This window comes from Mustela nivalis (genome assembly GCF_964662115.1).
Source record: "Mustela nivalis genome assembly, chromosome: 6".
Lineage (NCBI taxonomy): Eukaryota > Metazoa > Chordata > Mammalia > Carnivora > Mustelidae > Mustela > Mustela nivalis.
The window spans coordinates 6013040-6038669 of NC_139025.1; the positions used below are offsets into that span (position 1 = coordinate 6013040).

At 50.5% G+C, this 25630-nt stretch overlaps 1 protein-coding gene across 7 annotated transcripts in view; it reads right to left on the reverse strand.

The window, feature by feature from the left end:
* Positions 1-25630, reverse strand: part of EML1 (EMAP like 1) — a 170277-nt gene that overhangs the window by 15113 nt on the left and 129534 nt on the right. For 4 of the 7 annotated variants that reach the window (XR_014313538.1, XM_082737637.1, XM_082737640.1 and 1 more), the window contains 12 exons: positions 19961-19989; positions 18984-19040; positions 16329-16458; positions 12575-12724; positions 11528-11597; positions 9104-9214; positions 8182-8277; positions 6434-6568; positions 5668-5767; positions 4482-4636; positions 1863-1988; positions 1461-1592 (listed from right to left, as the gene is read on the reverse strand). Coding sequence is in view for 6 of the 7 variants with exons in the window: in XM_082737637.1 (XP_082593763.1) it covers positions 1461-1592; positions 1863-1988; positions 4482-4636; positions 5668-5767; positions 6434-6568; positions 8182-8277; positions 9104-9214; positions 11528-11597; positions 12575-12724; positions 16329-16458; positions 18984-19040; positions 19961-19989 (1291 nt within the window). In the remaining variant the exon portion in view is untranslated. The remainder of the gene's footprint in view (positions 1-1460; positions 1593-1862; positions 1989-4481; positions 4637-5667; positions 5768-6433; positions 6569-8181; positions 8278-9103; positions 9215-11527; positions 11598-12574; positions 12725-16328; positions 16459-18983; positions 19041-19960; positions 19990-25630) is intronic. The other 3 variants (XM_082737638.1, XM_082737639.1, XM_082737636.1) reach the window with 1 other exon arrangement.

Below are 25630 nucleotides of genomic sequence, written 5' to 3' on the forward strand. Positions count from 1 at the left end.
GGAGAAAGTAGCACTCGTGGGAATGGAAAGAGACGGGCATCGAGACGTGACCGCGTCAACTGGAAAACGAGACGGCAGGTACTGACTCTGCTCTGGGCAATGCGTTCTTCCGGTGGGAGCTGCAACCAAGCTCAGGGCCGCCCCGAGATACAGAGAGAGCCACCTCCGCTTGGAGCTTTGCTGTGTCATTAATTCTCTCAGGCTCCTTACATTTCCCCATTGAGGACACTGAGGCACAGGGAGGTTCTCGTCCAAAGCCACAAGGCAGTGGGTTAAGGAGCGAGGACTTAACCAGAGATCTTTCTGGCGCCTGGTTCCGAGCCCCTTCCCTTCTGTCGGGCTGAGGGGTGACTGGTCAGGGGAGCAGGAGGGGGATGGAGCCTCTGGGATTGCTTTCAGGGGGGCTGCGGCCGAAGAGCAGCAGGGGAGGTCACCCCCCCGCTGTGTCCCCCCATCTGTTCCTCCAACCCCCAGGGGGACAGGTCCAACACGGGACACCGCTTCCTTCAGCCCATCCTGCCACCTGGGCCGACCCAGTCTTCTGTCTGAGGGGTTCGGGTCCTGTCACTTCAGTGCTCAGCTCCACCAGTGGCGGCCAGCTCTAGGCCCTCGGTGACCTTCTCGGGGGCAAGGGGCCAGGGGGTAAAAGGCTGAAATGCAGATGTGGCATGCTGGGGAGTGCTGGGCCCTCGGTGGGGGCTGCGAGGAGGAGTGGGGGCTGCAGAGGGCGGGACACGTCAGCAAGGACACGGGCTACACGGACGTACGGTGCTTCACAGTCTGTTCCACGCAGGGGAAGACCGGGGTCAGGGAATCAGACTGAGCTGCGTGTAAGCGCTGGCTCTGTCACTTGCTGACCTAGCGGCCACGGCCAGCCAGTGGACTTGGCTAAGCCTTGGCTTCCAACCCGGTCACCTGGCTCCCTCGCGGGTGCAGGCTCCAGCTCCTGCATGCCCAGTGCCGGCGCTCAGTAACTGCCCCGCTGCTGGCTCCACGCGGGCAGGACAAGGACATCCCTGCGCTCCAATACGTAATCTGAGTTCCTTCTGTGAGGATTCCAGCGAAGCCCACTGGAAGTCTAAAGCCCGAGGGTCAAACTCCAATTGTAGAGATAATTACATTGGATGCGTAAATTCTCCTTGCAAAGGTGCGCTGTAGGCGGGGCACGGGCTCACAACAGGCTTCTGAGCACGGAAGCTGGTGAAGGAACTCTGCACTCAGGGCAACCCCCCAACTCTGCAAGGCTAGCGTGCTGTTGAAAAACTCACCAGCAAACTTCAGGATGACACGGAGGGGACCACTTGAGGCCATGTTTAAACCAATGTCGGCCAAACGGAGTGAACTGGGTGACATTTACTTTGGGACAATTTTCTATCTCTATCCATTGCATGCAAAAACATAAACAAACGTGTTCCAGATGAACTTTCATAAGAAAAACGCTACATAACGTGCATGTCTACCTCTATGACTTTGTCCCAGACGGGCCGGTGACCAACAGCGTCCCAGAGAGTGGCGTGCCTGTCATGCCCGCAGGTCAGAAACTGAGGTTTGGAGGCGTGGATGGCCAGTCCCCAGAGCTCATCGGTGTGACCCTGCAAAGGACCAAGACAGAGGAAGCTCTCTGAAACACTCGGGGAGACTTGGGGGCGGGGCCCGTGGCATCCGCACGCCTTCGGCTGCCCTCCCCAGTTTCCCTTCCCACCCGACCTAAGCCAGGACAGCAGTTGAAACTGATGCCAAGGAAGGCTTCGCTGCTAGAAGACAAAGGGATCATCCCCTGTGTGCAAGCCTCTCTCATGCTCTCTGAGCCTCTGATTCCGCAGCCGGTGAAGGCCGCGCTGGGCCGGCTGGGGGGAGCGCACCTGAGTGATGGGTGTGAAGTCCCCCGACAGAGTGCCCTGCAGAACGAAGTTTCTAGTTGTGCCTATCAAGATCACGTCGCCCTTCCCCTCGGTCACTGTCCGGATCGGGCCAAACTGTTCTGGAATCTGCATTGAGAAAAAAACATCGAAAATGTCCTTAAATATTAGCTCCACCATTCCAAGTGTGTGTTTATATATCATGATGACAGCCCCTCCCTCCCACATACACATGTGCACATATGCACACACACATGTGCACACACGCACACATAACATGGAGAGAGAGCAAGGTCCTGAGCTGGGACTTGTTGAGTGAACAATCAAAACCCCACATTGGACATTTAAACTCCAAACATGTATGTAAGTGTAAAAGAATCGGTAAGAGTAAGGTTGTTAAACAAAAACAGTGAAAAATGAAGTATCTTTTTCTTGGTTGCAGTAAAAAATTAGAAACAACACTGGTTAGTTTACTCTTTTCTTCGTGGCTTTGGATAGCAGTAGCAGGTACAATTTGGAAAGTAGAGAACAGAATAATAAGCCGTAAGAAGAGTTCCTGGGGTGCCTGGGGGGCTCAGTGGGTTAAGCCTCTGCCTTTGGCTCAGGTCATGGTCTCAGGGTCCTGAGATTGAGCCCCACATCGGGCTCTCTGCTCGGCAGGGAGCCTGCTTCCCCCCCGCCCCCACCGCCTGCTTCTCTGTCTACTTGTGATCTCTGTCAAATAAATAAAATCTTTAAAAAAAAAAAAAGAGTTCCTAAAATTTACTGTAACTTAAAATGGTAAATTCTTTGGCAACTCCGTATGACTTAGTTCTGAAATCCACTGTTCATGTCGGTAAACGTATGGAATTACCTAAATTTTAAGACAAACAATTTCAAAATATGCCTGCCAAGACTAATTTGCTGCATGATGAAATAAACAGAGGTTCTCGCACTTTATAAAGGAACAAACGTAGAGACCCTGCTGGGGGACTCTGGGCACCCCAGTTCTGGAAAGGAAAGACACCGCCTGCTCTCTCACAAACCTTCCATCTCCAGCGCAGATGGCACACATTTGGGAAAAGGTGACGATAATCCATGCTAAGGAAGAGGAAGGCATGGATGCTAAAAAAATGATGAGAATCTTCTAGAAACTGGATGACGCTTTGAGGCTTCTGTTGCAGTTACGATTTAACACAGGAGCCCAGGGCGCTTGGGGGGCTCAGTCGGTTGGGCGTCTGCCTTCGGCTCAGGTCATGATCCCAGGTTCCCGGGATCGAGCCCCGCATCGGGCTCTCTGCTTCATGGAGAGCCTGCTTCCCCCTTTCCCCCTGCCTGCTGTTCTATCTGCTTATGCTCTCTGTCAAATAAATAAATAAAATCTTTTTAACATAGGAGCCCATTCAGTGAAATGCTGGTCAAATCTTAGGATAGAGAATGGCATCACGATGAAAATCTCCATGCACGCGGCGGCGATTTCCAAAGCTCACCCAGAGGCCTTCCTTTATTAACAGCAATAATCAATAGAACCGTATCAATACTGCCAAAGCAGTGGGCCACGCTGCCCTCTAACAGAACGGGTTACAGGATGTAATGTGATGTGTTGTGAGTGTTGTACACACCCACTCAGAGGCTGGAGAAGGTCTATAACGTGTCCACTGGACGCTATGGATAGGGACCCTCAGCTTTGCACCGATGCCTGCCCTGATATGTGCCTGCTCCTAGGTCCCCAGGGCCTGGGGGAGGGGGTCCAGTGAGTGTGTACGAGGCAGATTAAACTTCTTTCCTGTGGTTCCTACTGGTGTGCAGGGTAATAAGGTGGTAAAATCGACAGTGAAAGGAGAGAGAGCTTTAGAGAATACGTTGGCCCTCAGCCATGAACAAGGTAAATACTCAGTAAATGTTAGTTCCAGGTAGTGATGTCTCCAGAGTCACACCTGGAAATTAAAGTGGAAAAAGATGAAGGATTTTTTTTTAAAATTTAAAAGATTTTATTCATTTGTTTGAGGAGGGGGGAGATGAGCAGGGGAAGGGGCAGGGAGGGAGAAAGAAGCAGACTCCCCGCTGAGCAGGGAGCCCAACATGGGGCTGGATCCCAGGACCAGGAGATCATGACCTGAGCCGAAGGCAGATGCTCAATGGACTGAGCCACCCAGGCACCCCGAGAAGAAAGATTTGAATGAAAAATAAAAATGTGGATAATATTCCCTTGGAAAGGTGAGACTGTTCTCTTACAAAAATATTCTAAATGGGCAATATATTACAACCTAAAATTTTACAAACTTAATTCCATTTTAGTAGTTACACTTAAACTGCTTCCAATGATTTTAATAAAAGCTTTTTTTTTTTTTTTTTTAAGATTTCATTCATTCATGACAGAGAGAGGGAGAGAGGGAACACAAGCACAGAGGAGCTGGAGAGCAGGGAGCCTGATATAGGCAGACGCTTAACTGACTGAGCTACCCAGGTGCCCCAAAATGTTTCTTTTTAATAAAGTTTTATCTAAACCATTTTTGAAACAGCAAGACGAAGAGTTCAAACTAACAAGGAAACTGGTTAGTGTACCAGTTTCGGGAGGTTCGAATTGAATTTTGAAAAAAAAAAAAAAAAAGAATTTCGATAACGCTGCTTGCTTTACCTTACCTCAGTTTTACGAAGTTTCTGATAGTTTCCGTTCCAGGAAATGAGCTTGCGGTCCTTCCCTCCTCCTGACACCAGCGTGCCGTCCCGTAACATACAAAGTGCAAAAATGCCCCCCTCGTGGGCCCCTTGAACAGCGTAGCTTATCCGATTCGTACCTAAACACACCAAGGAAACCATCCTCAGGACGTTATCCAAGAGGTCGCCTCCATCCCTCCCATTTCTCTTTGGTTTTAAAGTGGCATCTTGTCGGTTAGGACATCTCTGCAGTGTGCATCTACAAGGGACGCAATTTCTAGAAGCTTGTGCAGCAGCAGACAAGCACGCTCTGCGCTATGTCATGATCCAGGAGGACGCGCTCCTGGAGAGCCCAGGACGGAGGGAGCGTGGCGAGACTGTGCACAGGGAAGAACGGGGGCTTGGGTTCACATCCTCGACAAGTGGCTTCACTGTCCTACACCTCAGTTTCCCCTTTGTGTCCTGCTTATCCTGTCGGAGCCTGCTAAGGGTGAAACGGGGTGACGTGGGAAGCACCTGCCCCCACAGTAGTGGGGACACTAGGGAAGTCACCACGTTACCCTGAAGTCACATCCGGAGTCTGTTTCTGCCTTCACCCCCAACCCAAACTCTAAGCCCTCTGAGGACAGGGATGGTGTGGTTTCCCTTTCTTCCTGCTGCAAACGCTCGTTGAACTTGACCAGATGGGTGTTTTCTGAGTAACGAATCCTCCTTACGCGGCTGTGGGCTCCCTGACGCCACGGCCTTGCGATCATCCGTGTGCTCAGTGGCTAACGTGCCGTCTCGCACACAATTAGTTCTCAATAACTATCTGCCAGAAGCCGCGGGAACCAGGGAAGTTATTTAAGTGTCTTATAGCTAAGTAGTCACTGACACCTTCACCGTTATAATTGGTTAATAGAACTCTTATTAAAGCTATCCTATCAAAATATTTTAGGCTTAAAGAGCCTTCTGCAGTGATAGAAAGTGCACAATTCTTGCTATTGTTTTCCTCTGTTCTAGTTTTAAGGTTTCAGGTTACACACGCACCCATATTTGTAGGCACTTAGTAAACTTGGGGTTTAGCTGTAAGTCTGTTAACTCCGTTCACAGACGGCTCTTAGAGAAGTTGCGTTTAGCCTCGTATAATATTCGCCCCCCATCTTTTGCTCTGGGGACAAGTCTGTGTTACCTTTTCCCCACACCAAGATGTTGCCGCTTGAGTCTCCAGTGATGGTGTCACCGTTTTCGGAAAAAGTCACGCAGAGGACAAACTTTGGCTTTTCTTGCTTCTGCGGGATATTGTAAATATATACACGTATTTAGTCAAGACGCCCTCTAATTTGTATTCCTCTGACCTAAAGGCACGGTGCTCCAAAGCCGCACGTGCCTTTCATTTTCATCTACTGTTAAATAACGTATGCTGCAAGACTATCTGCTTTGAAACAGTGAAATTTCTGGCAATTTTAAAGTTGCAGACAGTTGGGGCAGAGGAAGGTGTCATGGGACGGGCTGTGTTGTCCTGACTAGAGCCTCAGAACAGGGCCCCGGCACTGGAACAAAGCAGTCCTCTAACTGGGCCCCTGCCCGGAAGGAGGCGCTGTCCCTGGTACTCACAAGCCCCAGGACCTTCTTGGTTGTTCTTTGCAAGGACTATGCATGGTGGGAGACGCAGCACCCGGCCCCCAGAGCAACTGTCCCTGCGCTTCTCCCCTTGTGGGTTCATCTTTCCTTACTGGCATCACCAAGGATACCCACAGAGACACAGGGGGCCCTCAGTTCTGTGAGGGGTCCCTGGGAATAATCTTCATCGCTACACCCACCCACCCCCAGATAGATGTCCTGATTTGCCAATCACAGCAACTTCTGGAGACTGCGGTACACCTCACTGCTCCCAGAGAAGCCCTGACCACATGCACCGCTCAGTGAAGACTCAAACAAATGGAATGTAACATTACCTCGAATAATCCTTGCTTCTTAATAAGGGAGTTTCCTTCTAATGTCCAAAAGTAGAGATGTGATTTTCCGCAGGTAACTATTATGTTAGTGTCCGTGGGGTGGAAATCCGCAGCAAACACAGCTTCGTTAGAACACTTTGAGCAAAACAGGAGAATCAAATGTCTCAGATCTCTGGACACGTCAGAAAATAAGTGACAGCTGAGCCACAGACAGCTTGTCCGGGCCGAGCCCTAAAGCCTCTTGATTTTTCTCCCCACTGAGCTCACCTTCCATAAACACTCAGCTTATGTTTGCTGGGTGTCATAACCTCTCCTTGTGTGTCTGTCTCCCCCGCTGAGCCGTAGACCCGAGGACAGGGACCTCAGCTCCTCTCTCTCTATGGGGGGGGGGCGCCCAGCAGGAGCGGGCACGAAGCACGCCTTTGCTGAAGGGCCGGGTGGAAACTTAAGGACTCAAGAATTTGCTCTCATCTCCCGTCACGGATTCCCAGCCGAGGCTGAAAACAGAATCACCTGACGTGTGTTACAACGTGGTGTCAAGCCTCAGCCCCATCTGGGGATGGAAATTTTGGCAGGGACCCAGGAATCTGGATTTTATCCAGCCCCATCGCTCCTGGCTGACTTTGGCTGTCCTGTTTGCTCTGGGATTCCCTCCTGGTAATTCCCAGGACTCTGCTGGTGGTTTGGTGACCAGGCCGGGGCTCCAGGGCTGGCGATCTGGCTCTTGGGAGTCACTGCACCATCCCTGACCTGTTCACTGGGTTCTCAGCACCTGTACTTTGGCTGCATGAATCTGACCCTGATTGTTCCTTCTGCTTGAAATTCAGTCACAAGCCTTAAACCTAGGTGATAATTTGCCTCTGACCATTTTCAACCCAGCAACCTAGCAAGAACTTAAATACTCGACCAGAATGTTAGCAAGCTGGTGTTAGGAAACATGCCAGATTAGAATACGGACCCAGCATCCCAGACACTCGAGGGAGAAAGATAAGGCAATGCCTGGTGGTCCTGACAGCCGGGAAGTAAAGTGGTCTAAAGCTACCAGGACAGGATGGGGACTCTGAAGTCAGGTCTGTAACGACCGGGATCCATTCATGATTTCCACAGAAGGAAAATACAAGAGAGCGAAAGGAAAGCTGCGGGACCTATCGCACATGATGGACCGGGGGTGGTAAAGAGAAGCCCAGCGCACCCCCGTCGGAAGGGCCCCACGGGGAGGTGCTGGGGTCCTGCAGGGGCGCTCGCCTTCACAGAGGCCACTCAGCTTTGGCCAAGACCCGTACTGGCCACGCTGGCCTCTCCCTCAGCCCTGGCTGCTCCTGACCCGTCCCCACTCCCCTGTCCCCGCCCTGTAGCACAAGGGGGACACCTCCCGTACCGCCACACCTGCAGCGCCCCCATGACAGCGCGAGCACACGTGTGGAATAAAACGAGGCAGCAGCGAACAGGGAACACGGGAGTGGCTCCGAAGGGGAGGGGCTGTGACGCGAGGAAGGAGGAAGCCTTACGGGTGTCATGAAGGCGGAGGAGACCCTGCCGGGACTTGGGACCGCACCCTGGGAGGGGAGAGGGGCGGGCTTGGGATTCTGGGGGGCTGGTGTCAGGTCCGAGGGCCGGCCTGGGAATGGGGAGCCTGTGGCCCACCGAGAAAAGGGACCCGGGTCTGGGAGCCAGCGGGAGCCGGCGGGAGCCAAAGGCTCCACTCGGGGAAATTACAGTGGAGCCCGGTGTGGGGCTTAGAGAGAGACCTTGACGTCGGCCAGCCGCTCCTCCTTCTGCCAGTCCCACACGGACAGCACGTGGTCGTTGGAGTCGTCCACGGTGCACAGACTGCTCCCTCCGTTCTGGAAAACAAAAGGTGTTCCCAGGAAGGCTGCATTTGAGAATACAACATGTTAAAAGTGACTAACAGTGAACATGAATTTTCCTTTTAATAGCGTGCATTTGGGCTAAAGAATACGTATGCACCGCTCTGAGACCTGCTTTCCCGCCACTGCGGGACGGCGGGTGAACGTGGGTGAGGGAGGCACGTGAGCAGCGGAGAGCGGTCGGGGGTGGTCCTGCCCCGTTGGCTCTACTAGGAAAAGTCCAAAGGGGCTGCAGGGCCCCCTCCTGGAAGAGCCGGTGTCCACCGCACACACAGCACACGTCTGTGACTAACGCGTAGGGTGACCAGGAGGCTATGTGGGAGCAAAGGCCCTGGGGCCGCGGCACGTGCTGTTTTGAGGGAACACATGCACGTGTGAGGGACTGTTTTTCTGGAACAGTTTTTTCCAGGGTGGATCTGTTGAATGGGCACATCCTGAGGAAGATCTGGAGACTACGAGGCCCCTTTGACTCCTGCTAACGGACAGGCAGCCGGCGTGGGGACAGCAGAGACACTAGGGCCGCTTGTCAAGGAGCAGGTGAAATTCAAGGTCAGCGTGTGCAAAACCGCCCCGAGGAACACGAAGGCGGCACTGCGGGGCCTCTTCCCGGCAGGTGTGTGACCCCGAGGGGACACGTGTGACCTTTGAAGAGGCGACCTAAGGTGCAGGATGGTGTCAGCCTGCAAACCCACGCACACACCCGGCAGCCAGCGAGTGTGTTAACTTCCTACCTCTTCAACCCTGACCTGCTGCTCTCCTACCTACGGACAAGGGCGCCCGCGCCCACGGGACTCGCACTTACAGATTTTGAGAACGCGATACAGGTGACGGCTCGGTCGAAAAACCCGACTCCAATGACATGCAGCGTGTTCAGCGTCACCGAATCCCAGATGCGCACGTGTGGGGGCAGTTGCTGTTTAGAAGGAAATGCGGAGAGAAAGTCGCTGGCTGCGTGGGGCGTACACATCTGTCTTCACCTTGAAGCTACAAGACTACTTCAGTTCTGTCAAAACGAAAGCTCTTTTCCTGCATTTGAAGTCTCTGCCTTTGAGCATCAACGAAACATGGCTGGTGGCTGCCGGACATCGTGGCCCCTGAGACCAGCTGAACGTTGGGGTAGGGCCAGCGGGTTTTACGTTTTGAACAGCCCATTCTTCCTGACTGTACCGCAGGAACGGAGGCTCCCCCTTGGCCACCCAGATGAGCCCAAATTTTAAAAATGAAGAATGACAAGGAAAGCGGGAACTCACCCAAGGGCTATTCCTGTGAAGTCTCTATTGTCACTAAGTGTAAATACACCTAAATCCAGCAAGTCGGTCCCCACCAAATAGTACTGAGAGTTTAACACTCTTGGGCCTCGCAAGAGCAAAACGGGCAACTGATTATGCACAGGTGAAATGTAGAATCGTTACCATTAGTTCAAAGCCCTCTAAGTTGTGTTCCAAGATGAACAGTCCCAATTTTTCTCTCCCTCAAGAGAAGAAAGTGTCCTAGAGCCATCAGCAGGCTGATCGGGAGAAGAGCTAGCATTATACCAGGTGGACAGAGCGGGGTGACCCCTAGCCAGGACTTGCTCTGAGTAGCTGTGTGTCTGTGATGGTCAGACGACCTCTCTGTGTCTCTGCGCCTGATCTGAAGGCTGGGCTAGGAGAGCCATTCTGTCTTCCCCAGCTCGAAATTCTGATTGGATTTCAATGCCAGAGACGGAAATACCCTTTCAGTCCACTAGAGGGAGGAATACAAGGTTTGCTACCATTTTCAGACCTGAAAGCCACTTCACATTAAAAAAATAAAAAGATATCGGTGCCTGGGTGGCTCAGTGGGTTAAGTCTCTGCTTTGGGTTCAGGTCATGATCTCAGGGTCCTGGGATCGAGCCCCACATCAGGCTCTCTGCTCGGGGGGAGCCTGCTTCCTCCTCTCTCTCTGCCTACTTGTGATCTCTGTCAAATAAATAAATAAAACCTTAAAAAAAAAAAAGACCCTATTCCATTTATGTGTTACATCATTATAAACTGATTTCCATGGTTCCTGTTATTTCTTTTTACGTACAGAATTTTATTTTTTTTAAAAGATTTTATTTATTTACTTGACAGAGAGAGAGATCACAAGGAGGTAGAGAGAGAAGGGGAAGCAGGCTCCCTGCTGAGCAGGGAGCCTGATGCGGGGCTTGATCCCAGGACCCTGAGATCATGACTTGAGCCAAAGGCAGAGGCTTTAAACCACTGAGCCACCCAGGTGCTCCTTAAGTATAGAATTTTAATGGGAATGAACACAAAGTTAATATTTAAAATTTGATGTTATTATAGTGTTTTCTGAAAAATGGCAGCATTCATGTTTCAGGAAGAAAACATGCTGCTAAAAATGGACATGTGTGGGGCGCCTGGGTGGTTCAGTGGGTTAAAGCCTTTGGCTTCCGCTCAGGTCATGATACCAGGGTCCTGGGATCGAACCCCACATGGGGTCCTCTGCTCAGGAAGCGGCGAGCCTGCTTCCTCCTTTCCCTCTCTGCCTGCATCTCTGCCTACTTGTGATCTCTGTCTGTCAAAAAAAAAAAATAAAAAAAATTAAATTAAATTACATAAAAAAAAACTGGACACGCTCCGTGTAATGAGGTTCGTCCCATGTACGGTATAAGAATAAGCTGTGCAAAGTAGATAGCAAAGAAACTACCAGGAGTTTTGGGTAAGACATGGCAAGGACCACAGACTGTGGTCAAGAACCAAGTGGAAGGCAGTGTCACGTTATTTTCGGTTTGTTAGAATCCACTAGTTCCTACTCTGATTCCTTAAAATTCAAGTTAAAGCCTTGCAAAGGTGCTTACAAAACGTGGGCCCAAATTCTCCTGCAGCCTTTGAGGGCTCCAGGGTGACGCCAGGAGTACAGGGTACTCGGGCTGAGGGTCTAAAGTTTGCTTGGGACGCCTGGGGGTCTCAGTCGGTTAAGCCTCTGCCTTCAGCTCAAGTCATGATCCCAGGATCCAGAATCGAGCCCCCCATCGGGCTCCCTGCTCAGCGGGGAGTCTGCTTCTCCCTCTGTCCCTGCCCCTGCTCGTGTTCTCTCTCTCAAAGAAATGAAAAAATAAAAAATAAAAAAATTTTTTTGCAACAAAAAATTTGAATCAGATACTTTATATCTAGGTGGACTTATTCATCAGTGAAATGCTTCCGGAAGAGGATACCCAGTTACCCGCTCATTAGAGAAACGTGCAAAGATCCCGCAACTCGCCTTTCCATCCTTAGATGTGCCTGCAACTTGTCCCGTTGCGATGGTGATCCTGTCGGGGTGAACTGCTAGGCTGGGAAAAAAAAAAAAGAGTATTTATAGAACAGCTGCTCTTTAAAGATAAGACTTACTTTTCTCTTGGCCAAATACGATCTAGTCAAAAAATTTAAATATGAGACTGACACAGTGCCTGACTTCTCAAGGACTCAGGATAAGCTTCTTGAGCACACCAACACCTTTGGCCAATTAGTGTCTGTTTCATTCTACCCTTTCTCGAGAATTTCCAAACTCAAGGGGAAAGCATCCTTTGCTTGGGAAATACCAAGTCTCCAACGACCACCTTTATCAAGTATGTTAAGCAGCAGAAACATCATCTTTTTCCAACAGGATTTTTATACTTGACCAGGGCTCTAGGACGGATAGAATTAGGGAAAGCCGCCCATTCAACCACCCGTCCTTCCGAGATACATAAAAGCTCTATCAAAAGCTATAGGTGGGGGCGCCTGGGTGGCTCAGTGGATTAAGCTGTTGCCTTCGGCTCAGGTCATGATCTCAGGGTCCTGGGATCGAGCCCCATATCAGGCTCTTTGCTCAGCGGGAGCCTGCTTCTCTCTCTCTCTCTCTGCCTGCCTCTCCGCCTACTTGTGATCTTTCTCTCTGTCAAATAAATAAATAAAATCTTTAAAAAAAAAAAAAAAGCTATAGGTGACTTATGAGTGAATAAAAAGTGAACGAATTATAGCCCACCCAGGCATAAGCATGGACATTTTTATTTAAAAAATAAGAACTCCAATCAGAAGCCATTAGCATCTTTGCTAAGGAGGCCTCCATACAGGGGTCTGTGGGAAGCCTGGGTGACGCAGTTGGTTGCGATTACATGTTACATGGATAGAAAAGAAACGAGTCTCTGGTGTCCTGGACAGCCAGCTCACTAGCTGACCGCCAGCTCTGACTGCGACCCTAAGGGAGAGCTCTTCTCCGAGGGTCTCTACTTCTCTCTCAGCCCTGGCGTCTCTGCTGCGGCGTCTGCCGCACGGGGTAAGGACCCACCACTTCACGTCGTCGTTGTGGCCGGTGTAGTGTCTCTGCAGCTGCTCCTCCACGTTGTACAGCACCACCACGGAGGCGATGAAGTACACCGTCTCCCCCGTCGGGAGCAGGTACAGGTTGTTTCGGCAGTCGCGGCCCCGGTACCCATAGCTTGGCGTGGTGTCAAGAGAAACTCGATTTCCTTTGAGAGCGGACGATGCGTCAGCTTTATTCACCGGGGACAGACAACGCAATTCCTTAAGACCCTTCCCATCTATTTCTCTTGGTCTCAGTGACATGAGACCGTAAAAACTCGGTGCCAGATCCATGGGACTCTCAACAGGTACTTGTAGGGCTGGGAAGGGTCCTCGAGCCGAGGTGAATAGGTCTTTCTAAAAGATGGGGCTTTGTTTTTAGAAATCATGTTCATCTTGAAAGCTGAATTTTTCAGCTGGATCAAAATAGTCACTTGTTATTTTATTTATTAAAGGTCCCTGGAGGGGCTATTGGTGAAGTCGCCAGAAAGTGAACTATTTTGAACTGAGTCGATCAATCCTAGACCGTGGGAGCCACAGCCAGGGCCAGAATTCTTTGTTGAATTGTTTGGATTATCCTCGGATGCCTGGCTTCTTTACAACTAGTCTGCCTTTAAATGTTGCCAAGGTTGGACTGTGAGTCTCAGTTTTGGGGCTATGAGTTCAAACGTGGGCCCACGTTGGGTGTAGAGATTACTTAAAAATAAAATCAGTTAAAAAACTCAATTTTGGGGCACCTGGGTGGCTCAGTGGGTTAAAGCCTCTGCTTTCCGCTCAGGTCATGATCCCGGGGTCCTGGGATCGAGCCCTGCATCGGGCTCTCTGCTCAGCGGGGACCCTGCTTCCTCCTCTCTCTCTGCCTGCCTCTCTGCCTACTTGTGATCTCTGTCTGTCAAATAAATAAATAAAATCTTTAAAAAAAATTTTTTTTGCCAAGCTGGTTTCCTGAAAGGCCTGCTCCCCTAACCAGTTTGACTCAAGAACTGAAATCACCGGGGCACTGTACTTTGACACTGTTTAACACAAATGCTGGAATGTTTTGCTCCAGAATTTGTTCTCTGAAAGTTGTCAGACCACCTGCTCAGCTCTACTTCCGTGTCTCGGGATCTAAACTGTATTCCTTCTCCTTCCTGCTTGGGTGTCGGCTGTCATAGGTGAGAGCTCAATTGTAAGGACAGGAGAGAAGGTGGGGCCAGCGGGCCACCATCTCCCAAGGCTTATCCCATGCCTCCCTCGGCCAGCCTGGGGACGGATGTCACCACGATGCCGCGGCTTCACCAGAGGCCTCGCTGTGGTTCTAGAATCCTGGCCAGCGAATGAATTGAATCCCTAGGACAGGCGGTGGCATTTGCAGCTTGGTTGGAACAAAATAGATCTGAGAATGCGGGGTGACTGCGTTGTCTCAACTACCAAGCCCCGTGAGCTCAGAAGGACTGTTCCCCCAAAACCTCTGCATTCTGACTTTCTTTATCAAGTATTCAAAAGTAAATTTTAAGATACTAGTAACTGACTTGTATAACTTAGTTATTGAGTCAAACTTATTTTTATTGTCATCATGGAGCTAAATCTTTTCAATTTTTTTTCTTATGTTATAAAAGTACTTGTAAAAGGTGCAAACAACACTCCCACATACGTACAGAAAGGGTCAACAAACACACTCCTCCTTGCCACAACCATCCTACCTCCTTGGAGATCACGACCTCTGGGAAGGTTCTGGCGTGTACACTGTCTAACCCCGAAAACTATTTTGGGAGCAAAACATCACTTGAACTTAGATGTGAAGAATGAATCTAACAGAAGTTCCATTTATCTGAAGTAAATTCCACTGTTTTACATCTTGAAAATATGAATAGTCTCTGAAAAAAATATGTTTTGAATGGTGCTTTCCAGCCATGATTGAACCTAACATGTAAACCAGTATTGACTTAAAGAAGAACCGAATCACTGTGATTTCAAGTGTCAAAAGAGATGCCCATAAATGCTTATGAGACCTGAGTCTGAAAATGTAAAAAACATGTCCCCAAAGAATATGATACCATCATTTCAAATAGCAATTTTTCCAACTGAATTGATACCACCATCGATTTAAACCAACTTCCTAGAATTTATACCCAGGGCTTGGCATCCAACTGGTACTCAATGAAAATCTATATGAGGGTGATCTTTGTCTTAAAATCTGCATGGACTGGAGGGTTTGCTCTGAAGTTAAACAAATAAAATAAAATAAAGTAAAATTAAATAAGGAAAAATAGAGCAAAAAATTTAAAAAACGCCGACGCTTCATTCACCCTTTGTCATAGGCTCTATTTCTTTGTGTTTCAGGCTTTTTCTCCTCGGAGCTCATTCATGTTTCCAAATCTCATAGGATGAAGGCTCCGGCAGCTTTATCTCAAGAAGGTTAGTCCTAGGGCAGACTCGGATTGCTGTGGCTTAGATTTTGGGCAGGGGAGGACTTTTCTTTCTCTTAAAGCAGCATTCTATCTGTGCTAATGTCAACTTTCTTTACGCCTGCACTGGACCCCCTACATTCAGTACCGGGGTGTTCCTGGTTATTCCTTCAGATAGTCTCCCAAGGCTGACCAAGGCCCCCGCTGGTTTGAGGGGGAATGTCTGTCCCTCCCTCCAGGGTGTCCATCACTCCTTGTCTGGGTGTCAGGACTTCCTGCCACACAGTGTAGTTCAATCTCTGAGAGTCTCATTTTCCTAAGTGTGTAAGTCTGGTGTCCTCCTGCGTGTCCTCTGCGTCCAGGTAAGCAGGCAGAGCTCTGGCTTTCCCGCCTGCCCTGCAGAGCTGGCCGAGCCCATGACAGCTACTATTAAAAACAATCCATTCGGGGTGCCTGGGTGGCTCAGTGGGTTAAAGCCTCTGCCTTCGGCTCAGGTCATGGTCCCAGGGTCCTGGGATCGAGCCCCGCATCGGGCTCTCTGCACATCAGGGAGCCTGCTTTCCCCTTCTCTCTCTGTCTGCCTCTCTGCCTACTTGTGATCTCTGTCTGTCAAGTAAGTAAATAAAATCTTAAAAAAAAAATAAAAAAGACCCGTTCTTTCAATTTCATTAGAATCCTACACTTTGCCCATTTATGATTATTATCAGTAAGACTGCTTTTCTATTAGTTTTCAACTACATTTATTCTGCCGGAAAGATTAAGATTCAGGCCAGAAAGTGATGCATTTTCTTATGACTCTCTAAAACAAAACAAAACAAAACAAAACAAAACAAGAACAAACAAACCCCATCCAGCATTTAACTATTTTCTCTTCGGGAAAGTAAGGTGGACGTATTCGAGCCGGGACTACGACCCTTCCTTCGGGACTTGTAAGACAGCGTCCCCCACAATCAGGAGCCCTCCCCAGAGCCTCTCTTCTGCTCGAACACCAGACTGCGTGTTCATATACAGGCCTTTTTGTTAAATTAATTTTTTAAAAAGTGAGAATAGATACTTTGGTTTTCTTAAAACTTAAGAGAACGTGGGGCACCTGGGTGGCTCAATCGGTTAAGCCTCTGACTCTCTGATTTCAGCTCAGGTCATGATCTCAGGGTTGTGAGATCGAGCCCCACACTGGGGTCCGTGCTCAGTGCGGAGGCAGCTTGGGATTCTCTCTCTTTCCTCTGCTGCCAAGTAATAAATACGTGCTTAAGAGAACTTAAGTTACACCACTTAATTTTAAGTTAGATTTTAAGCTCCGGGCATGAATCAACTTAAACCTCGTGCCAGGTCCGGTCAGTAAATAAAGGATACACCCATTCCAGCTTCAGTCTCTTGGTCGGTAGCTCTACTTTTGCTTCCAAATTATAGGAGTCCACTTGGTCTTTGGGCATGTACATGGTAACGGGGCGTCCCCGAAGAAACATTTTTACGTATCCTTCTTCTACAAAAAGAACATAGAGATCAGTACAGACCACCTCAGTGCCCCGTGCCTCTGAAAACAATTGTTCTTTTTTCTTTAGCCTTTTAATGTAAAAGCAAAAACTTAACCCTCTGTGTGATTTCTAATTAATATGGAACCAAAACACAACGCTGAAGAGTTTAAAACAAAGTTTTTGCCCTGTTTATGTTTGACAGGCTGCCTAAATACACGAAATACATGAGAAACCGTAAAAGGCAGGAAAAACTAGATTCCATTATTTTTCCACATGAGACTTGTAGCTTGCATTTTCTTTATCATCAGGAGGGGAAAATGCCACCTCAAAAAATTACAACTAACACAAGAAATCCACTGAAATTTTTTATTGATTTCAACGTATGTACAATTTCAGTATCAAAATTCGTAAGATTTCCTTCGATATTTAAATTGGTTTGGTATAGTGCAATGTAATGCAATATAGTGCAATGTAATGTATCTTTATGTGTCTTTTACAGTGGACAGCCTTTTCGAGTGTAAAGAACACAAAATCGGCAGAAGTACATGCTAGGGTGCACGCGAGAAGGAAAATGCTCAAGGAAAAACTAGAAAGAAAATAAAAGAACAAATGACCCAGTAGAGAGAGGCATCGTGAAATAGAACCTTCTAGAACAAACATTGTGGCGTTTCAGGAAACAACGGGGCAAGAGGAACACCCGGAGGCACAGCAGCATGGGGCCAGGGTGGTTTTACAAAGAAATCAGGTGGGGTTTTCTGCCGGCTCCCGGGAGGTGGTGAGACCAGAGAGCATGTCTGTGAGCTCCTGGTGAATTCGGTTAAAACTCACAGCAGACCAAACGCCCGGGCCCCTGTGGCAGTTAAATCGGGGAGTTGGAACCGGTGTGGCAGCACAGAACTCAACAGAGAAACACCCGTGGAGAGGGAACAGGTGAGGTCACGGAGGGGTTACACCGCCAGAAGCACGGCATTTACGCGTTAGTTTTGTAAGTCTTGTCCCCAAGGAGCTTCAAACAACGCCACATGCAATATGGCCTGCAGGTTAAGGGGCCATCCCGGCTGCATGTTCCCGTGTGCGTGTGCTTCTGGGCTTACATGCACGCGTGGGACGCTCGCTCACTCTGCACAGTCGGACTTGTGACTAAGAACCCTCACGTGCTCGTCCTGCAGACGCCACGCCAGCCACTCAGGTCCCTGGACCTTCCTGTGAGGACGCCACCGCCAGGCTGTCCTCCCCAGATCCCCTGGGGCCGGCCTTTCTCAGGTCTGGCACCCCAGGCTCTCCTACTGCTCGCCCGGGGCATTGTCCATTCTGCTGCCAAACCATCGAGGCCCAGAGTGGATTTCAGCGAGTCCCTCCTCCACGCAAAGTCCTTCGCCCGCTCTGCCACCTGCTGGCGTCTGGCGCCCTGCCTGCCCTCCCGGGGGAATCTCTCGGGCCGCAGCACCGGCCCGTATCCTCCTGTCTGGCCAGATGTGTCTCCTGCACTCTGCTCTGGGCCTCTGCCCTTGTGGAAACCTCCTCCCTTCCTTAATCCCTCACCCGAGTCTGAGCTCATGGGGCTGTGTGGCCGCCACACCTGCAGGACCCAGGAGCCGCCGGTGGACGACAGGAGGGGAAAGAAAGCAGGGACGTGTGAGCTCGGAGCTAGAAGACACGCGGTCACATGCACTCTCCTTGTACGAGAGGAGGCAGAGCGCGTGGATGGGTAATAAAGAGGCTGTTGTGCCCTCTCTGCCGCTCGGCGGAGCCCTCCGCAGCTGCCACAATCGTGCGCGTGAACTACTGGGTCTGTTACAGCTGTGCACTGGCGAAGTCATCACAACAACGCTTGCTTAGCACAATTATAATCACTGACTGGGGGAAAAAGCCCCGGGGTTTTGCCTTGGCACTGTTTTGTGCTGGTAGTTCAGACGTTCTACATCTAAAGTCAAAACGCAGGGGCGCCTGGGAGGCACCGTCGGCTGAGCGCCCGACTCCTGGTTTCCGCTTAGGTCGTGATCTCAGGGTCGTGGGATGGAGCCCTGCATTGGGCTCTGCGCTCAGCATGGGATCTGCTGGAGATTCTCTCCCTCTGCCCCTCTCTCCCCAGATAAATAAATCTTAAAAAAAAAAAAAAAATCAAATCAAAATGCAGCAAGGGAAAGCAAAAGTATTTTCCAGGCATGTTAGGACAATAGCTCACAGCGGCCAACCAGAAGGCGTGGAGGGGAAGGCCAGCAGTGGTACAAGACACCAGGTCAAGCAGTGGGGCATTCAGCACTGCCCTATAGCTCTCTTAAGTTTTGTCTGGTGTTTTCAAAGTGCCTGCAACCAGCCAATAATCAAGCCAGATCAAATGTATAAGCTGCTTATTAAAACCCATCCAAGTCAATGCACGGGGATGCTTTTAACTGAAAATAAGTTGGAGTGGCTCGTGTGCCCAAAACATTTTCATACCAGGAGAGTATCTGCTTGCCTGTATGAAGAAGTTTCTGCAGCCTGGGTAGCAGCTTTGCTCAGAGAGCTATGAGGTTTCAGAAATGCCGCCTACCTTTGCAGTGTGTCACCCGGCGTTTCCCTTGTGATTTCGGAGACAGGGACAGAAGCGCTAGATAAAGAGATGGCAAGAACTGCGAGAGGGACCGGCCTGCCCGCTCGCTGGGGAGCAGCCTCGCTGGGGAGCAGCCTCGCTGGGGAGCAGCTGGCTCTCCGTCGGAGCCGCTGCCCCACCCCCGGCAGGAGAGCCTGCCTTCAGTGCAGGGGTGCAGACCAGCGCGCTCAACGCCTGGCTTGGGGCAACTACGTTTTCAGGGCGTGATCTCATGCCTCCTGAAAATGAAATGAATACTCAAGCACATGCCAACACACACAGACACTGACTTCTGTAGAGGTTTCGATTCTGAACTGAAGGGGAAAAAACTGGAAAAGTTAAAACGAAATGATTGTACTCAACTGATGCCGTACTTGTCAATGGTTTTGCATTTTAAATGCGTCTTTAAATCAGGTTATGATCCTAAAAACAGCATCTACCTTATTACAAAATGTGTTAAAAAAAAAAAAAAGGTAAATGGAAAGTCCAATGAACTATTAGTTTGCAGTTTAGGAAATCAAAGGCAGAAAGAGAGGGGAAAAAGCTACTTTTAGACAAAGTTATAACATAATGCATCAGAAAGCTTCCCTTTCGGAGAGAGGCAGGTGTTGAGCCGGAAGCCCCGAGGGTCAGGGAGGACTATCAAGGCAACACAGTGTTTTCCTCCAGAAATTCTGCCTCTGCTTTATTGGTGGCATTTTGCTCTTCCTCCTTATTGGTGCAACTTAAATCGGGTTTAAGGGGGTGAATAGAGGGTCCAGTCTTTATGACCGTTGTATGGCCGGTCTCTGTGGCCTGAGCCCCGCCGCCCGGTTGCCGGCTGCTGGCACTCAGCCCGTGAGCCCCACCACGCGGACAGCGAAGGTGACAAGCTACTTATCCATCCCTCGAGTCCTGAGGGGAGTGTGGGGCCCACACAAAGACAAAATCCAACTTACCTGCGCTGAAGACGGGCTCCTTGGGTTTGCTGTGGAGACAAAAGGGAGACAGGTTTAGAGGGAGGCTTGGGGGGACGGTGAGCCTCGCTCACGGGGAGGCCGGTCCTGGACGCCACACCGGTGACGGTCGTTAAGGAGAAAAACAAAACCACGTGGCAGCAAAAAGGAACATGGGTAGAGGAGCGTGTCTGAAAGCGGGTGTGAGAGGCTATAAGGCTATAATCCCAGCCTTCTCCCCACGACTGAGCTGTGTACGAGAGCACGTGAGGCTCTAGGAAGAAAATGGGCTTCACCAAGACGGGAATGGCCGCATCTACAGGTGTAAAGCTTTGCTCTCCTTCCCTGTGCTCTTCTGATAGATTATTTAAATAATTTATTTAAAACCAGAGAATTCCAGACACAGGGCCTTCTGCGTAAGGACCCTCAGAGCTCAGCTCCTAGCAGGGCAGCTGCTCTAAGAAGAAAAAGACGACAAGAATAAGGATATCAGGAGTGCAGCCGTCTCAGTGCTGGGGGACCCCGCCGCGCACTTCCGTCAGGCTGGGACCACCCCGACTGCACCTGGGGGAACCAAGCCTCCGGTGCATTCAAGGTCATCCCTAGGGGCAGGCTTCCATGCGGGGAGCTCCCACAAGGAGGGCCCTGGGTAGAAGGATATGCCTGCTCCTTCCCGCAACAAGCACCTGCAGGGAGAGGTTACCACCCCCCCCCCACCAGGCCAGGGAAGGGACTCCCGGGCAGGACACCTCATGTGTCCTGTTCAAACAGAGAGCCAGTGCCTGGTCCCCTGTCTGCGAGACTCGTGTGTCTGCTCCGTGCTCCCCTGTGCCACCTCGCTTCCCGGAGGACCTCCCGCTTTCACACTCCGAACAAGACAGCCGGTGTAAAGGAAAGCCCCCCCGAGAGAGCCGGAGGAAGCACACTGATGTGTGTGTGCGTCATGTTTTTTTAGAAAGTACCTGAGCCGATAGAGCGCTAATACTACTTTCCTCCTCCGTTTTTTCCAAATACATTGAGAAACACCACGAGTAAGGATTAGCTATGACCTGGGGATGCCCGGGAGGCTCAGTCATTTGGGCGACCAGCACTTGATTTCAGCTCAGGGCGTGATCTCATGGTCGTGGGATCGAGCCCCGCGTCGGGCTGCACGCTCAGCACAGACTCTGCTCAAAATTCTCTCCCTCCTGCTGCTCCTCCCCCAACCCTCTCGAATAAACAAATGAAATTTTATAAAGGAAAAGAATTAGCTGTAACCCCACAATATAATAAATGCTATTATCAATGTCCTTTATTCCCAGAAAATTTTATGCCATACAGGGGCGGGAGGAGGGAATGCGGCTCTGGACTGATGCTTTAGAAACGCTCCACTCAATGTGTTTTAAATAGTCGGATCCGTGGCATGACGCTGACCTTTGGAAGCACAGGACAGTCTTGACTGTGACAGTCTGTCTTCCACTGGCCTTGAAGGCCCTACTGTCACCTCTCCCGACAACTCTCTTTCTGTTCGCCTCTCCTCTGTCCCCTGGTCACTGAGTGAGCTGCCCTGTCCGTGATGGCCCTCGCTCGTGCCGGACCTCAGCTCCTGTGTCAAGCCTCTGCCTTGGCTTCCCTGCCTCCTGGACACAGGTCCCACAGCCCCTGCATTGTCTGGACTTTGAGCCACTGCCCGGAGAGGCCTCTCTGATACTCTGCTCTGCAACCCCCTCTGGTGCTGCCCACCCCCCCCCCCCCCCCCCCGGCCGCTGCTGCAGGGAGGCGCCTCCAGAGGGCAGGTACCTCTGCTGGTCTCACAGCTGGGTTCCCTGCCTGCACCTGATAAGGCTGGGTCGTGGGGGGGGTGCTTCCCTTGGCTCCCCCGTGGGGTCCGCAGACCACCGTGCACCGTGCCTCCAGGGCTATGGACTCTTGGTCTTTCCTGAAGGGGTGGCTGACTCTTGCCCAGCATCTGCGCGAGCCCCTCAGGGACAGCATTTCTCCTGGTTCCCCTGCTCCGCCCTCGGACCACAGCATCCTGACGTGCCTGTGTCCCAGAGAGGGTGTCCTGCACTCCTGACCTGTCCCGAGCTCACTGCAAGTTCACAGAAAGGCAGGAGAGTGTGTGTGTGTCCCTGGTGCCAGGGGCTCCCAAGACTTCCAAACGACCGTGCCCATCTACACTCAGCTTAATTATCCCGTGAGCTGTTTTTCCGACTGTTTTCCCGACGTCCGTCCGGGAAGGCTCCTCTCCTGTCGCTCTGCCCAAGATGAGCACAGCCCAGGGCCCGTCTCTCCCAAGACAGGCTTGTCACCGTGTGGATTTCTAGTTCAGCATGATTACTCTGCGACCTCAGCCCCAGGGTGGGTTTAAAATAGCCATGGTTTTGCAGATCACCGGCCTGGGTTCCCTGTCCGGGTGGGAGCGACGCTTCTGGGATCGCCAGAGTCAAAGCAGGAGGCTGACCTCTGACTTTCACGTACTATTAGCTTCCCGGGCGGGGGAGGGCACGCGGGGTTAACGTTGAACCGCAAGACTGCAGAGCAAGCAGACTGTTAGAGGGACATCAGGACAGGGAATCGAAGACACGAAGGCTGTTTTTCCATCATGACTTTGATCACGAAAACCAGGAACACAGGAATAAGCCATCCAGAACCTTTCCTGGAGACTGAAAAGTGCAATTATGAACTCTGTCCTCAGAGAGAGAGATCCACAGGGCAGTTTGAATTCCACACACAGGAAGGCCCGTGGACTTTTGAGGCTGATTTTGTAACAAAAGAAGAACAATCAAAGGTTCTCTGTGAAAACACCAGAAATGAGAGCGCCTGGGTGGCTCAGTCGGTGAGCGTCTGCCTCTGGCTCAGGTCATGATCCCAGCAGGGAATCTGCTTCTTCCTCTCTCTCTGCTCTCACCCCCTCCTTCACGCCCTCTCTCTCCAATAAATAAGTAAAATGTATTAGAAACGGCAGTGTGAGTGTTAACAATCGAGGGTCACAGAGAGAGGCCCCAAGTAGCGTTGCTCCTGAACTGTGTCTGAACTGTGCATCACATTTTGGGCTGATCACATTTAGAAAGGATACTACTGCTGTGTTTCACTATTCTAGAAAGCTACATTGTTATAGAATACACACTATTTGCTTGTGAACCCGTTACTGCCATCTGCGCCAGCACCCTTCCTAAACGGCGCCGGAGTGCCAGGGGAGAGGGTGTCCCACTCCTGTGTGCATGTCTTGTAGGCACAAATGGATGGACAGACAGTGAACCTTTGCAACTAGCAGCAGAGGGACGAGCCCCAGAAGGGACTCGACGGCCTCCAGTCAAAATCCATTCAGAACACCCGTCCTTTCCAAAACTCGCCGTTGGCAGATTGCGAGCGGACCCCGGGAACCCCATGCTGTTGCCTGGGCTGCAAGTTTGCTTGGTCCCATCCAGTGTTGCGTGACTGGTCTCCTGTGACCAGCTAAGTAGGGAAATGTAAGTGTGCCCCGTGGGGAGGCTGACGCAGGCGTGTCCCCCCCACCCCCCGCTCCCCCTGGAGTGACTTGAGCACGGAGGAGACAGGATTTCCCCTCTGCTGGGCAGACCTTCGCTTCTTGGCTCTTCTGCACTGGGCGGTGGCCCATCCCTCCAAAATGAACACTGTTGCAGTTGGGTATGGCTTTTACGGCCCTGTTTTGGCAGGAAGATCTGCTGGAAGAGTTTGGCTCTGTGTTTCCTTGAGCAGCTGGCTCAGGAGACGATCGGAAGGACTCTCAGACACTATAAGCAGTACCTGGGGACTCACGGAGGAGGCGAGGCAGCCGAGAGCCTTTGCCAGACCAGCAGCTGGATCTGGAGGAAACCAAGCCACCAAGCAAAGGAATAGTTCCTGCTGGGAGCTGTGAGCTCTCACCCACGCAGCAGCTACAGCCACCTGGGTCCACGTTGCGCGTTACCAATGCCCCAGTAATGTCCACTGTGGACTCCGGGAGCAGTGGTTGTCTGTCTGTTCATCCGCTAACACTCCCCTGCCCCAAGGAAGGCTGGGTGTGCACAGGGAGGCGCGTCTGGTGGAGAACTTGCTCGGACTCCAATGCAAGCCGTATCCACCGTGCTCCTCTTCTGCGGTGGGATCTGCACTCGGCACCTCCGTATCTGTTACCTAATTTGTCCCACGTGCCTGAAAGGGCTCAGGGGCCCAGGTCCTGTGCACTGCAGGTCTGACACCCAAGTGCCATGTGTGAGGGGGCCCCTGGGGGCCCAGGATGAGAGCAGAGCCAACACGCGTCCGGGGCTGTTTGAGGACAGACGCTTGTTTTTGAAAGTGACCGCTCAGGCTCCATCAAGGAGGACACCATTCCAGGGTCCAATGTGTTATTTCCCTGAAACTTACTCACCTGTGAAAACTGTTGTTCTTGGCACACACGCCATGAGTCCTTCTGAAAAGGACCCACTTGAAATAACATTTCCACTGGAAATCAAAATACTTTACCGCGTAAGTAATGACTCTCCATATAAATGCCCTTACGCGGCTTTCTGCTAGAAAGAGGGTCATTTAGGAACCATCTAAAAGAGTTTAGAAGTCACTGGAGACCTCGCTGGGAACAAAGACCGTTTCATAGACATTTGCAGCCAATACTTCCAGCTTAATGTGGCAGAACGAGCCCAGATTTTGAAGTCAGCGGTTCCTGTACTCAGGTCAGGCAAGAAGCTTTACCTCTGTAAGCCTTACCTTCTTTCATCTACAAAATGGGACTAAATCCACTGTCAGGTACAGGCCAGATCAGATAAAGTGTGTCACAGAGCGCCCGGGACACGGTGATTACTTAATGTCCCTTCCCTCTTCCGAATTTCATGGATAAGAAGCTGCACATATTTCCAGGCCCTCTGCCTGCCAGCCTCCTAATGATAACAACATACAGAATATTAGCACTTATCACTTTAACATTTATTAAAAGATAAATGGCCCCACAGCTTGGAAAGTGAACCCCTTTTTCCGTAAAGGGAAGATGCGTAACTCAAGTCACCTCATTTCCAGTGCAAAACATTTTGGAATCCGAAGGGTCGTGTCAAACCTGTCTACCAGTAGGTGGTGCTGTTCACACATTTTCTTAAATGACTTTTTTTTTTTTTTTTTGGTCTGTTTTTTTAAAAAATTAAATATATATTCTTTCATTCATGCCAGAAATATTTATTGAGCAGTAACTGGCTGCCAGGCCCTGTGTGAGATGCTAGTGATACAAAGAATAATAAGGAGCAACTTCTGCCTTCCCAAAGCTCCAGGGAGGGCAAGAGGCCTGCGTGGGGATGGGGTGAGCGGGGAGGAAGTTCCAGATAAAGCGAATGAGCAGGCACTAAGCAATCAGACTCAGACCCAAGAGCCAGGGCAGGCTTCCCAGAGAAGGGGCATCCTGCGCTGGGTCTTGAAGCATCAGCTAGAGTTCCTCCAAATGTACCCAACCATCGACCCCCGCCAAATCTCCAGACACATACACGTCATGCAGTTTAGAAGGGCAAAACCCTCTACTCAACTAAGTGCTAGAAGGTGTAATTCATTAAACTATGTATTTCTTTGTGTGGGGGTTTTAGCCTTTTAAAAAAAAATCTGTTTTATAATACAATAAGGATATTTCTTTTTTAAAAGATTCTATTTAAAAAATAAAGATTTTATTTATTTGTTTATTTATTTAAGAGAGAGAGAGTCGGGGAAGGTCCA